Genomic DNA, 14,648 nt, shown 5'->3' on the forward strand with positions numbered 1-14,648 from the left:
TGCTTCAAATTTTGCATGGTCATAAATATGTAATTTTCATGTTTTTACACACTCACACACACACACACACACACACACACACACATATATATATATATATATATATATATATATATATATATATATATATATATATATTTCAAATTATTAAAATAAGATGTTATGGAATACATTTTTTTTTCTAAAAAAACAATAAAAGCCTTTTTATAAAATTTATCCAAACAAATTATTTCTCCAACATAAAACATGGGCTGACATATATATCTCATCACAACCTTTCCTGATTGTTTCAACTATATAAATATCTCACAATATTTTCAATGTCAATGAGGGCTTTGCTATAGCATTTTAGCACATGATGTACTTGGTGTAAATTCCACACTCATACTAGAGTCATAAAATTTTAAGCTTGAACGACATAACTCTCTAGTTAAAAAATAGTAACAACATATAAATTAACAATAATAATATCATTGACATTTTTATTTGCTAAAACAGAATTCCATCGGCATTGATGATTGTCACTATGTATTTGGCTTAGTCAAATTTATGCTAAAATCCCACAGCTTCTTGGCCAAGTCCATGTCTCTTCCTAGCTGTGAGTGTGCTTCCGAGATATTACTATTAACAAAATACTTGCCGCTGATTCCACTCACTTGTGGATGCAATGCTACATAACATGTTGTTGCTGCTCCCTATAGTCATGTTGTAGAAGGTTGTGAGTTTGTTTTTAACCTCCTTTGGATTAAATAACAAAAGAAATGCTCAATGATATCTATATGGAATTGAATATACTTTGTTAGTTATTACCCTCAATACATGATTTTTTGGCACTATTTTTGTTTTTGTTTTTAATCCTTAAAAATTACAAAAAGATAATTATCTTCTCTTTAGACTAAAATCACATTATTTTTGTTATATGTAAAAATTAAAAATAATTTTTATAAACATTAAATGTGAAAAACGTCACATTTTTAAGTAACAAAAATATATTTAAATTCATGGATTATAGTGATTCAACTTACTTGCTGTACATTTTTGAGTAAAAATCCTGCAATTAGCTTATACACTACAAAAGGCCCTAATATATAGAATATACCTGCATAAACCATACAAAGATATGCCAATATTGGTATACTTGAAAAATGTCACTATGTACATGAAAAATTTATACTTGAACAAAAAAATTACTCACGAAAAAGATAGACAACGTACATGGTCGTTGATGCTGCAATTAAGTGATTAAATTACAGATGTTGCCTCTAGGTGAACATGTGAAACTATGTTTGCAAGGACACTTGAAGGAAAAAATCCTATTTACTAAGTTTGAATTTATTACGTAGAACAATCCATCTATTTAACACAATTTTTGTCATTTTTTCCAATCAATATTTATGTACAAAATATAGGATTATAACATCAAAACTATATATGTTGAGGAATTGAAGCTTATTGCATTGTAAATGCATTAATTGAAACCTGACAGTTAAGGTAGAAGATTATGTTGAATAATTTAATTAATTAGAATTTTAAATCCCATTATTTACATAATTTACACGTAGACTATATATATATATGGTAATTACCTGTCAGAAAACGATTGTGAATGTAAATATTGGTGGTTGTGGCCCCTGGATGAAGAGAATTAGCGATAATATCTATTCCATCTTCCTGTCAAGTTACGATATCAAACAAGTTATATACACATCCCATACAACTAATTGATAAATGAGGCAAAAATAAAGAGCCATTTTTCTCATGTACATAACAGAAGCAAGATCACCAAACTAGCTAGAGAAAAAAATTGAGAATTTAAATTTTATCTTTTTAATTAAAAACAATACATTTTTTACATTTTTTCTTCTTTTAAAAATTTATATAATAAAAAATCAAAACAAATTTTTATTGTTATGCGTTTTCATTTTTATTTTAACTATTTATTATGAAAAAGAAAATAGGAAATAATGAGAAAAAGGTCGTAGTATTTATATTATTAAAAACGAAAACAAAAAACAGTTTAAACCAAATGGACAATGACAAAAATATTGTCTGATGAATGTCATCACTAGAAGTTGTATGATTAATTACCGGAAGGAATGCAAAGCTTAGGAATGTCTAAAAAGCTGATTGGCTTCAAAACCTATCCAAACCTAGGAGTTATAAAAATTGGTAACTAGTGATTATACAATTTTGCCAAATACTTGTTAACAATTACTTGATCAAAAGATATACAATTTCAACTAATAAGATGCAAAAACAAATTTAGTTAGTTCAACCTGATATTTGAATGGTGTAATCCTCTCACACTCAACTTGAACCATAACTATACAATGATGTTTAAAATTCAAAATTGCATCCAATTTCAAAACACTCATACACACTTGTGTAAAGCACTAGCTACTTATTCGATGCAGTGCAACGCCGAATCAAAATGATAATTTTATTTTAATTGGAAATATTCATTTAGAAATACTAATTTGTTAATTAAATAGTGAAAGCCTAATAGGCAAAGCAAATAACACATGCAAGAACACAAAAATCAATTAATTCCTTAGTAATTAGCAAAAGGTATAGAGAAATCAAATGGGGATAATAATGTTTACTTATAGTGGCTATCAATAACCTCTAACAAATGTTTCATTATGCATGTATGGTTAAAGAAACGTATTAATCAACTTTTAACGTCAAAATAATGTATAACTCCCAACCTTGAAACGTCTTGCAAGCTCATTGGAATGCAAAATGTTAGCAAGCTTTGATTGCCCATATGCAAGCCAATTGTTGTAACTGTACATTAGGAAGCAAATTAGTTATACAAAACAGTTATCCTTTGCACTCATACTATAGTTCATGTGTTTGTATGTTTAAATCTATATGTTATAGATATAAAATAGAGATCTTTTATAAATGATTTTTTTAGGTGGATACTATATAAATGATAATCATCACAAAATGAGATCTTTTAATTTAAGTAATTTATAGAATATCCTTAAAAAAGTCACCTATATATAGAATAAATATACACAACAAAATGCATATTAGCATTGGCCCCAAAAGTCGACACTAATCATAAAAAACCAACTCTATTTTTTTAAGTGCCAATCTTAAGGCCACCACTAATAAAAATGACAGTAATTGCAATAACAGAAAAAAGGTCGATGCTAATCAGTGTTGACAAAGTTCGCTCTTAAGTCATTATTAAATAGAGTTGAGGCTACCCTTTTTTCATCTTTAGTGTCATCTAGGCCAACATTTTTTTAAAAAAAAAACTTTATAGTTCCAATTCTATGAGTGATAGATCCTTTCATACACATTAATCTAACACCTAATGCTACATATAGCCACACAAAATTTCATTTCACAAATCAATGATTGGAAATAATATTTATAATTTTAAGATTCAAACAAAGACAAACATAATAATTCTTCCATCAATAAATTCGTAGAAAAGTTAGGCTCAATGATAGCCCTTTTTTCATGAACAAGAATCTGCTAGCATAATTTATCAACATAAATTGTATTTGGGTTTACTTCTTACCTTGATTGATCATTAATTTTATCAAAAAGAATTCCTTCCCGATATGCTAAACGATGACCTGCCGAGGAGACATTGACAATTCTTCCTTGTTTCTTACTTTCTTGTGTTGTTTTCTTCATAGTGTCCAACAACAAATATGTTAACAGAAAATGACCTGTGGAATTATATATGTTGGATAAAATCCAAAGGATTAAGATTATTTTGATTATGCACATATTTCATGTAACAATTATTTATGACCCTTTGCAAGTCATATCCACCAATCCAAGACACACACATGCACATTATTAGACATAAAATTAATTTAGTTACTTACTATAAGTTATTTGAGTAAGTTAATGTTGATTACTCAAGTTAGTTATTTTCTATCTTTGTATAAATAAATCAACTTTGTAATACTTTGATCAATGAATGAATTGAATGAATTCGAAAACTATCATTCATTTCTTTCATTCCTAATATGGTATCAGAAATTTTTGCTTCCGTGTCTCTTGCTTCCTATTGAAGCGATTTATGGTTCTGCCCAGTGCTGTGAATAGTGCTACTAGCCCTCGCTTTGTGGTACCAAGTCCTGACTTGAGGGGGCGTGTTGCGAGTCCCACATCGGGTGGTTCACGAGGATGATTCAGCTCTTATATAACTGGGTAGACCACCCCCTTATGAATCATTTTTTAAGGGGACCTTTTGGATGCCTGATTGATTTTTTTTTTCTCTCATGGCCATGGATGCCATTGATGATTAAGTTCTTATATAACTGGGTAGGCCACCCCCTTATGCATCATTTTTTTAAGTGGACCTTCCGGATGCCTGGTTGGTTCTTTTTTTTTTTCTCTCATGGCCATGGATGTCATTGATGATTAAGTTCTTATATAACTGGGTAGGTCACCCCTTTATGCATCATTTTTTAAGGGGATCTTTCGGATGCCTAGTTGATTTTTTTTTCTCTCATGGTCATGGATGCCATTGATGATTAAGTTCTTATATAATTGGATAGGCCACCCCCTTATGAATCATTTTTTAAAGGGACCTTTCGGATGTCTGGTTGGTTCTTTTTTTTCTCTCATGGTCATGGCTGCCATTGATGATTCTAACCCCTTCATTCTTCATTCTTCTGACAATCTTGGCATTGCCTTAGTTTCTCATCCTTTCATTGTGTTCTCGGCAAAGGCTTAGTTGCTGATGTGGTGTTGTGGATGAATTGGTGTGGAGCGGTTGCGGTGCTCGGCAAAGGTTACAATTTCTTGTCCTTCGTCACCAAAGTTTTTGTCAACAAGCTTTGATGCTTGCTTTGGACTCTTGGAAGCCGTCGAAAATTTCTCAAAGTTTTTATTTTGATCAATGTATTTTCGACATGTTTCGCTCTATTTCATGTTTTCAGATTTTTTTTTCTTTTCTCTTTCTTCTTTAATGTTGATGTATTGTATTCTCCAAGCTAGAAGTGTTTTCAATACATTCTAGCTTGCGGGGGTATTAGACATAAAATTAATTTAGTTAGTTACTTGAAGTTATTTGAGTAAGTTAATGTTGGTTATTCAAGTTAGTTATTTTCTATCTTTGTATAAATAAATCAACTTGGTAATACTTTGATCAATGAATGAATTGAATGAATTCGAAAACTATCATTCATTTCTTTCATTCCTAATACACATGCAAACACACACAAAGTGAGATAAAGGTGTCAGTGTGTATGATGATACTTAACACACACAAAAACAATTTATTGCACACATGTGTGCACACACACTCATACACACATATATTGAGAGATTTCTTGTTTACCTATGTTACTAGATAAGCCGCACACATGAATGTGCATGTATTACCTATCCGAGATACACATAACAGAGAAAGGGAGAGAGAGGTTTCATGTTTGCATGTTACTACATAAGACACACACTTGTACGCACATGTGTATACCCCCCAACAAACTCTTAAAAAAATTATGTTATGGAATTATATAATTTTAATATACCTATGTAATTTACGGCAAATTGAAGTTCAATGTTATCCTTGGATAGTAGGAAAGGGGCTGCACAAATTCCTGCATTGTTTCTTTGAATTGAAAAAAAAAAGTTCAGCAAGCATATATTAGATAATTTCCATGAATGGTCAAAATTAGGGTGTGTGCATAGATAAATTAAGATAGCTAGATATATATATATATATATATATATATATATATATATATGACACCTATATTAAACATGCATGAAGAAAATAACAATGTAACTCATGCACTTTTCTTACATCAAAATATTCAATGGAAGATTTGAAGAATTAAACTCTGATGCAAAATTCTGAACGGATGCCATTGAACTAAGATCTAACTTCATGACATCAATTTTAGCTATTGGAATCTCCTTAAGTATAGATTCCTTAACATTTTCCGCATTGGTCATATCTATCACCCCCATAATCACATGGACACCACGCAAAGCAAGAACACGAGCGGTCTCAGCACCAATACCACTAGATGCTCCTATTGTTAGTTTGAACAACAACACAAAATTATTCAATTATAAGATTTAAGATATCAAAAATAGCAAATTTTGTAGAGTTTCCTATTTTTTTTAAAAAGAATGCAAGTATTATGATAAAGTTTAAGTATTTTTTAGAGTTTGTAAACTTTTGGAATTAAGATAAATTTATAGTTAAGGTTTTGGGTGATCATGGGTTGAGTTACATTAGGTTAAGTTAAAGGTAAAATCCAAAATTGATTACATTTTATATGATATACATAGTTGCATTAGGTTCGTAAAAAAATTTAAGCTTCATTTGAACTAACTCGATTAAATTGAAGTTATAATGTTGTGTTGGGATTATCTTAATTAATATATATATATATATATATATATATATATATATATATATATATATATATATATATATATATATATATATATATATCAGTTTGGCAACGTATTTGAACAAAAAAAAAACAAGTGAATGCACGATAACAAACTTTAACAACATTTATATCCTAACATAAACTCACTAGTTTTTTAGTTGGAATACATTAATAAATTATAGAGATCATTTCTAACTACCGGAAATATTTGCATAAAATGATTTTTTTTATTATGTGTAACTCTCAGAAGCTATAGGATAAGAGTTCGGGATACAAGATGTTAAGCTAAAAATTTATTGATTTGCAGAAAAATGGAATTTTATTTATTTATTTATATGTAAATTTCATCAGCTATAGAAAAGAGTTGGAGTTAGTTAAATATTAGAGTTAACGAACCATGTGTGCCGTGCCCCATATCTATCACACATTTTTTTAGTATGAATATTTTTATTTTGGATTTAGTATAAGTACATTAATAAGTTATAATTAAAAATTATTTTAATTAATATACATCATCAATGGCGTAACTTAACATATTTATATTAAAAAATAAGTATGTATATGTTAACAAATTCATATATATATATATATATATATATATATATATATATATATATATATATATAATTGATATAAACCTAAGCATATTATTATTATTAGAAAATTAATATAATAATTAAAATTACTCAACATAATAATTTATTAAAAACTGAAATCATTAATATATTAATTAAAGAGTAAATTATCTTTTTCATATATTTCTTTATTATTTTTCTTTTAATTTTGAATCCAATTAAACAAATATATAAAAAATTATGTGATTCTGTTCCTTCCTAATTCTACCAATCTATAAAATTTTAAATTCCACTTTAAACTCATCTCAACTTTTTATTCTCTCTATTTCAATTCATATTAAATGCAGTGTAAATGGAAAATATATATTGAGAAGGAGAAAGAAAAAAGTGACCTGTGACAATAGCAGTGAGACCACTCCCATCGATTCCATGAGTAACTTCCTCAGCAGTGGAAGATGATGAAAACCCAGATGCTCCTTTTCCTCTGAATGGCCACATCTTTCTCTCTCTCTCTCTCTCTCTCTCTCAGTTTAGACTGCAACACGTTATCAATGATTGTATCAGTTGCTGATATTTATGTACAATGAGAGTTTGTAATATGGTAAATATAACTGTTTAACAACGTTTTTGGTTGTATCATGTATGCTATGTTTTTGTTTGTCTGTTTAGTTTTTTATGTACTTTTTTTTTTTATCAAATACTACTAAAATTTATATTGATCATATTATATGCGAGTTTCACTTAGCAGGTGGAAGGAAGTTTCATAGGTTCCTAACACTGTCATCCAAATTAATGACTCCTGTGAATCAGAAAAGGAAAAAAAAAAACGTGATATGGGAAACTTCCTTTGTTTTTCTGTTCGATATCCTAGTTATTTGGTGAGACAGTACAATACCGTTTGCCTCAAATGTGATTACTTAATTACTCCTCTTGATAGTACTTTCATATATGCAAGAGTCAGTAAATATATATCACATGATAGCCATGGCTAATATATAGTTGTTTATGTTCTTTTACCTCTCAACCACACCTTTGTCTTTTGCAACTACTCAAGTAATTAACCACCCTACTAGTAACTTCATCTTCATGTACTTTTCAGTATTTTCAAAAATATTTTTTTCCTTAAAATATCAAAATAAAATTAACAATTACACTGTGTTCGGTTGAGTGAATTGAAAATGAATGAAAAGAGAAAAGATAGTGAAAAGTAAGGTTATTTAAGAGAGTGTAAAAGAAATGAAATATTAGAATTAAAGTTGTTGAATAAGTAAGAAAAGAAAAAAAAAAACATTTATCCAATTCCCATTTTATCTCAACTAAAAAGAATTTTTTCCCTTTTGGCAGGGAAACGTTTTTTAATGAATAGGCATACAATCTATTATTTCTAAGGCATAATCGATTATGTGCTTTTGTAAAAGTCCCTATTATTACAAGATACTTTTTAAATGCTTATGTGTTTATTAATATATTTTTTGGTTAATAACTAAAATTGATTTTAACTAATGATTTTAAAATCAAAATGATGATTATGTACCCAAAAAAAACACACGCACACATAAGTACTTGTTTGATTACATAAATATCAATGAGAGAAAGGAGATGGAGGACACAAATACATAAGTACTTGTTTGATTAGATAAAGATGTGAATATGAGATAAAGGAGATGGAGATAATTCCTTAAAAAAATGACAATGAGTTGAAGTACGTATCAATTGAGTATAGGAAGATTCTGCATGCATCCACAATGATGATTCATAAGATTTATCTATAAGAAAAGTTTAGGAATCTGGATGTAGATGCAATTAAGCCTTAGGGCTCATGTCTTGGGTTGCAAATATTGGAAATCCCGTGTGACATAAGGTCTCAACTTAGCTAGGATTGGGCTCTAGATTAGAAGCTCTAGTCTTTAAGGATCTGCCTTGGTTTTACAGAAGCAAAAATATGGGACAATTTTGTTTCAAGGCATTGCAGAATCTATGTTCCTAAAGAGGATAACCTAATAAGGTGCATCCTAGTCCCTAATATGAGGCACATAATAAGAGTAAGTTAATTTACCATCCATCCATTAGCTACTAAGATGTACCAATATTTGAATAAGTTTTACTATATAGACGATAGTGCCATGGGATGAAAAGGGAGATAGTTGACTTTGTTTCTAAGATTCATACATTTCAACAGGTGAAAATAGAACACCAGAAGCCACCTAAAATGTGGTAACACGTGGAGATTTCCCAGTGTAAATGGGATAGTTTAGCCATGGACTTTGTAATGTGATTAATTACCTATGTATTACTCTGTTTGGATTTGATAATATTTGGGCTATAGTTGATTGTCTCGCTAAATCAAGCTACTTTCTACCCATCAAGACCACGTACACATTAAAAAAACTAGTGATCGCCCTTATATTCAAAGAGATAGTTAGCGTTCATTGGAACTAGTAATCATAGTCTCATTGAAACCCTATATCCACTATCGGCCTTTGGAATGCCCTTTGTGAGGCCTTTGGTCTCACATTGATGGACACTGAAAAAAATATCCAAACTATAATTCTATTAATATTTTCCTTCCTTAAAATGTTATTCATTAAAATTTGATGTAAAAATTAAAATAAAATCATTAATTAAAAATAAAATTTCAATTAATTGAAGGATAATTTCACGATAGTGTCATTAAATATGATAAAAGTAGTAAATTTGCTTATAGTTGAGTGCACAATTTTTTTTTCCTTTATATCTTATAATTGAGTCCAAAGAGAAAATAATCATAAAAAACTAATTAGCATTAATCTTTTTGATACAGTTATAAGTTTTCTCTTTCTCTCAACTTTAGGAATAAAACTATATTATTATAATAACAAGTTTTAAATATTTATTCATTTATTTTTATTATTATATTTTTCTTTTTCTTAAAATTTGAGGTCTTGATTCTCTTTTTAAACATTAAATATTTTATGTACCAAAAAAATAAAACATTAAGACTTTAGTAAAATTAAATACTAAAAAGTAGTATAGATTAAAAATATACAATATTGATATTTTTATTGTTATATTGTCATTATACTAAAAAGTATTTTATATATATATATATATATATATATATATATATATATATATATAATTATAATATGACTCTTGTGAGAATACTTTTTTATATGAAATTATGATAATAATTAATAACAAGATTATCATTAAATTTAAACGGTTGATATTTTTTCTTTTAACAAATAGGTTCAAGATCAACTTATAACTAGCATAAGCATTTTTACTCACCCACCCCAATGGTTCTCCAACAGCAAGTAACGTTCAATGTTTTTGGCTGAATATTTTTAATCAAAAATCAAATCCACATCAAGCAATATTCAATGGTGCACTTGAAATTGAACCCTCACCAACAAGCTATGTTTGATGGTGCCCAACATCATCAACACACACTACAAATCAAAACCATAAACCAAGATCGAAATGGGAAAATAAAGAACAACAATCAAAAAAGAAAAACATCAAGAACATAACCTCAAAAACATTAAGAACACCTAATTCCAAATCTAACCATGGGCAAAATGAACTATATTTCTAAGAAATTAAATTAAAAAAAAAAACTGAATTGTGTTGTTACAATCATAAAAAAGAATATTGACTAGTTACAATCAAAGGCCAACATGAAGTTGTGCTTCCGCGGTACCTAACCCGGGCAGAGGTTGTAGGACTCTTTCTCTTCTTGAAATTGACTTGCGACTTGAGACCATTGCGGTGGGGAAGAAACTTTAATTGGCAGGGACAACGAGATCTGACTGTAGCGAACGTAGAAATGGTAAGATCTGAATGCACTTTAGAAAATTTGGTGTTTTGAAACAAAATCACAAATTCATATTTGAACACCCAATCGTTGCTTGTGAACACAGTGACAACAAAGCCTTTTGCGAGCATGCATGAAGACGAAGTTAGTGCATGTGCAGAAAAAAGAAGAAGATGATGTGGTGCGATGGAGGGTGTCCGGTGTGGAGGGTTGTGGACGAAGTGTGGCTCGGAGGGTGGTGGTGGTGGACAAAGTGTGACAATGAGGGTTAAGGATGAAGAAGAGACATATGTGATGGAAAGAAGGTATTCATAACACAGCAAAATAAAAAGTGATCTATTTTGAGTACCTAGATAATAATTCTTGAAGTGAAAAAAATTCTTCAATATTGTAAAGATTTTATGTATATCCACACTAAGATCAATCTCTGTTATCAACTTTTGATGAGTGAAACTCTAAAGAATAAATTATCTTTCTACTTTTCGGGTCTAGAAACTAAGATGATAAAATTGATGTCATGAAGTTATATCTTAGTTTGATGGCATCTGTTTAGAATTTTGCATCAAAGTTTAATTCATCAGGTCTTCCATTGAATATTTTGATGCAAGAAAAGTGCATGAGATACATTATCATTTTTTTCATGTGTGTTTAATCTAGGTGTCATATATCTCATTATCTTTCTCTGAATGCACACACATCTTAATTCTAACCATTAATGGAAGCTATCTAATATATGCTTGTTGATTTTTTTTTTTTTTTTGCAATTCAAAGAAACAATGCAGGGATTTGTGCAGCCCCTTTCATGCTATCCAAGGATAACATTGAACTTCAATTTGCTACAAATTACATAGGTATATTGAAATTATATAATTCCATAACATAATTTTTTTAAGAGTTTGTTGGGTGGGTATGCACATGTGTGTGTCTTATGTAGCAATATACAAACATGAAACCTTTCTCTATCCCTTTCTCTTTTATGTGTATCTTGGATAGGTGATGCACACACATTCATGTGTGCGGCTTATCTAGTAACCTAGGTAAATAAGAAACCTCTCAATATGTGTGTGTGTGCTCACATGTGTGCAAGAAGTTGTTTTTGTGTGTGTTAAGTATCATCATACGCACTGGTACCTTAGGTAAATAAGAATGTGTATGTGTGAAGGAATAAAATGTGTTCCCAAAAATATACTATCGTATATAAAAAATTTAAATGTACATGGATAACAACTCTTGGAGTGGAAAAAACTCTCTGATATTGTGAAGATTTTACGTCTATCCATACCAAGACTAATCTCTACTATCAACTCTTTGATAAGTGAAATTCTAAAGAGCAAACCCTCTTTTCAGGTCTAGAGACCAAGTTTGAATTATTTTTTTCCTAGTTTGTGTTTGATATTATTTGCTCTCGCGTAAATGTCTCTATTTATAATGTTAAAGAGATATGAATTTGAGCTTTTTTAAAAAAGGAGAAAATAATACTATTTATTTATATTAATTATATTTTTTGTGCTAGCAAAGAACATAATAATATTCCACTAAAATATTTATTTGATTGCATTAAATTTTCTAATTTAATTATCAAATGAATTATTTTCTTTTGTAAAGATTAGAATACTCGTTTGTGTATGATCCTGTAGGTTCAATACTAAACCAATAGTAAATTAATCATAATTAATTTACTGATTAAAGTAGATGTCTAGCATAAAGTAATATCTTTTACCTTCAAAAACTAATAAAAGAATAATGTAATATTTTCTTTCAACATTTTCAGCCCAAGATTAATTTTAGAGTATAGTATTACTGTCAACCTTTAATAAGTTAATATATTATATTTAATCAATGAATGACTTAAGAATTTTTTTCTTCTTTCATTCAATTACTCTTACCAAGGTCTTAATTATATCATAGAACTCAAACTCATTAACAAGAGTTGATGAACTCCTTCTTGATTAATCATTAATTTTATAAGTATTTAATCATATTCAATATTCATTCAACTAGTGCCTTAAGACATTAGGTGTCCGAAATTACAATATAATAAATAACTTGTTAATTACTATGATAATCTCATGTAAAAAAACTATTATATTTTTTCTTAAAAACTTTTTATTGACATATTAAGATAATATTAATCATTAGGAGTTCTCAATTGAATCAGTTCAATGATAACGTCCACATATACATCATCTATATATGAAATTTAATAAATGAGATATATTAATCTTTATCCAATAAAAATTATCACATATATGTTGATCTATCCAGATTATTGATGTCCTATTCACAATAATCATACGATCAAAAACAATTTAAATTAAAACTATAAGAGACTTGTTTCTCATTTTCATAATCTCTATTATGATAATAAATCTCTAATTTTAATCAAGGACCTTATCAAATCAATTATTTTATCAAACATCATGATTGTGATAAAGAAAGTAAACAATCTCTCTTGGTCATACACACATTTGTTTCCAACAAGATGATGAAGATGAAGAAGAGACAAAATGTGAATGTTAAGTGAAAGGGTTTTTTGGGCATTTCACTTAAAATTTAATATCATTAGTAATGGTGACAAGAGAAATACATTTTAATAGAAGAGATGCAAATATAATAAGATCTAAACACAAGAGAGATCAATTTAATTTGCTCTATAAAATTTAAAAGATTCGACAATATTTTAAAATAATCATAGACTTCATATATAAGTACTCATTGCTACTTTAACGTTTCAAATTTTGCATGTGCAAAGATATGTCATCATTATTCATCATTTTGCTAAAAAAAAAAAAAAACCATCTTCTATTGTTACATGCTTAAATGCTAGTAATAATTTGCATACTTGCAAGTAAATCATTAGATCAACTCTTGGCCTCACCACGAGATTTTTTTTTTGGTATCGATTATATACACATCACATATATAGTATTTTCAATTTGAGTCAGTGTTTTTTTTTTAATAAGAAAAACTTCATTAAGAAGATAGTATTAGGATTTAGGAATTAAGAGTTTTTTAACTTGAATAAAAAAGTCTTACAAAACCATATCAAATGGATAAAAAATACATGCTACAGATTAACTCACCAATCATTAAAAAAAACACTAATTCTTAATCATTCAGGTGTATATTGCACTGGCTCAACTACTCAAGCATTAATTATACTTAAAACAAAACTAGGCTTAATTTAATTACTCTCTAATCTCCTAAGTAGGCTACTTTCATTAGTTTTATATAGCCTAACCCATCTCTACTTCTTATAACCAATCTCAAATAGAATGTCTAGTGAACAAACCAGCACATGACATGTCAATAGTTTTCAAACTCTTTTCAAATTTGAGGCTCAGTTACACATGAGTAGTCAAGTACTACATATTCGCGAGAGCTTCATAACCCACATGATCAAAGAGTAACTACCAAGTCTCTCCAAATAGTAAATTATACTAGTACTAAATTATGCAGGTAGTTTAATTAATCACATAAAAATATGCCTAAAAGCTTATTAATATATCATAATCATGTCGCTGTAGACCCTAAAGATCATAGAAAGTACAGTTGACTTCCTTAAAATTTCAAACAAATATGACTAAAGCTTCATGCGTGCTATTGGGCTATATATATCTACTGTCAAGTGTCAAACAACATGCATGACCTCAAGAAAATGAATGTCGGTGCAATATAAATATGGCAGAATCCTACAAATAAAAAAGGATTTCAAGATTAATTAATGCCTTACAATCAGAATATATATATATATATATATATATATATATATATATATATATATATATATATATATATATATATATATATATCATATTCAGCTTCGAAGAATTGATGATGTCTGCCTCTCCAATTGGCCAGCTCCACTGCAAAAAAAATCATAACTCATGA

The 14,648-nt window shown here is 28.8% G+C and overlaps 1 protein-coding gene across 2 annotated transcripts; it reads right to left on the minus strand.

The window, feature by feature from the left end:
* Positions 1 to 265: 265 nt before the first annotated feature.
* LOC100776100 (short-chain dehydrogenase TIC 32, chloroplastic) lies at positions 266 to 7,538 on the minus strand. 2 transcript variants are annotated; one of them, XM_006587221.4, is made up of 8 exons: positions 7,354 to 7,538; positions 5,786 to 6,017; positions 5,511 to 5,590; positions 3,539 to 3,692; positions 2,709 to 2,787; positions 1,587 to 1,671; positions 1,026 to 1,099; positions 266 to 695 (listed from the first exon to the last, which is right to left on the minus strand). In XM_006587221.4, exons 1-8 carry the CDS (start codon positions 7,457 to 7,459, stop codon positions 525 to 527), a joined length of 981 nt encoding a protein of 326 aa, XP_006587284.1. In that variant the 5' UTR covers positions 7,460 to 7,538; the 3' UTR covers positions 266 to 524. The 2 variants fall into 2 exon arrangements, with proteins under 2 accessions (XP_006587284.1, XP_006587285.1); XM_006587222.4 differs by lacking the exon at positions 1,026 to 1,099.
* Between the last annotated feature and the right edge of the window lie 7,110 nt (positions 7,539 to 14,648).

This window comes from Glycine max, chromosome 9, assembly GCF_000004515.6.
Source record: "Glycine max cultivar Williams 82 chromosome 9, Glycine_max_v4.0, whole genome shotgun sequence".
Taxonomy (NCBI): Eukaryota; Viridiplantae; Streptophyta; class Magnoliopsida; order Fabales; family Fabaceae; genus Glycine; species Glycine max.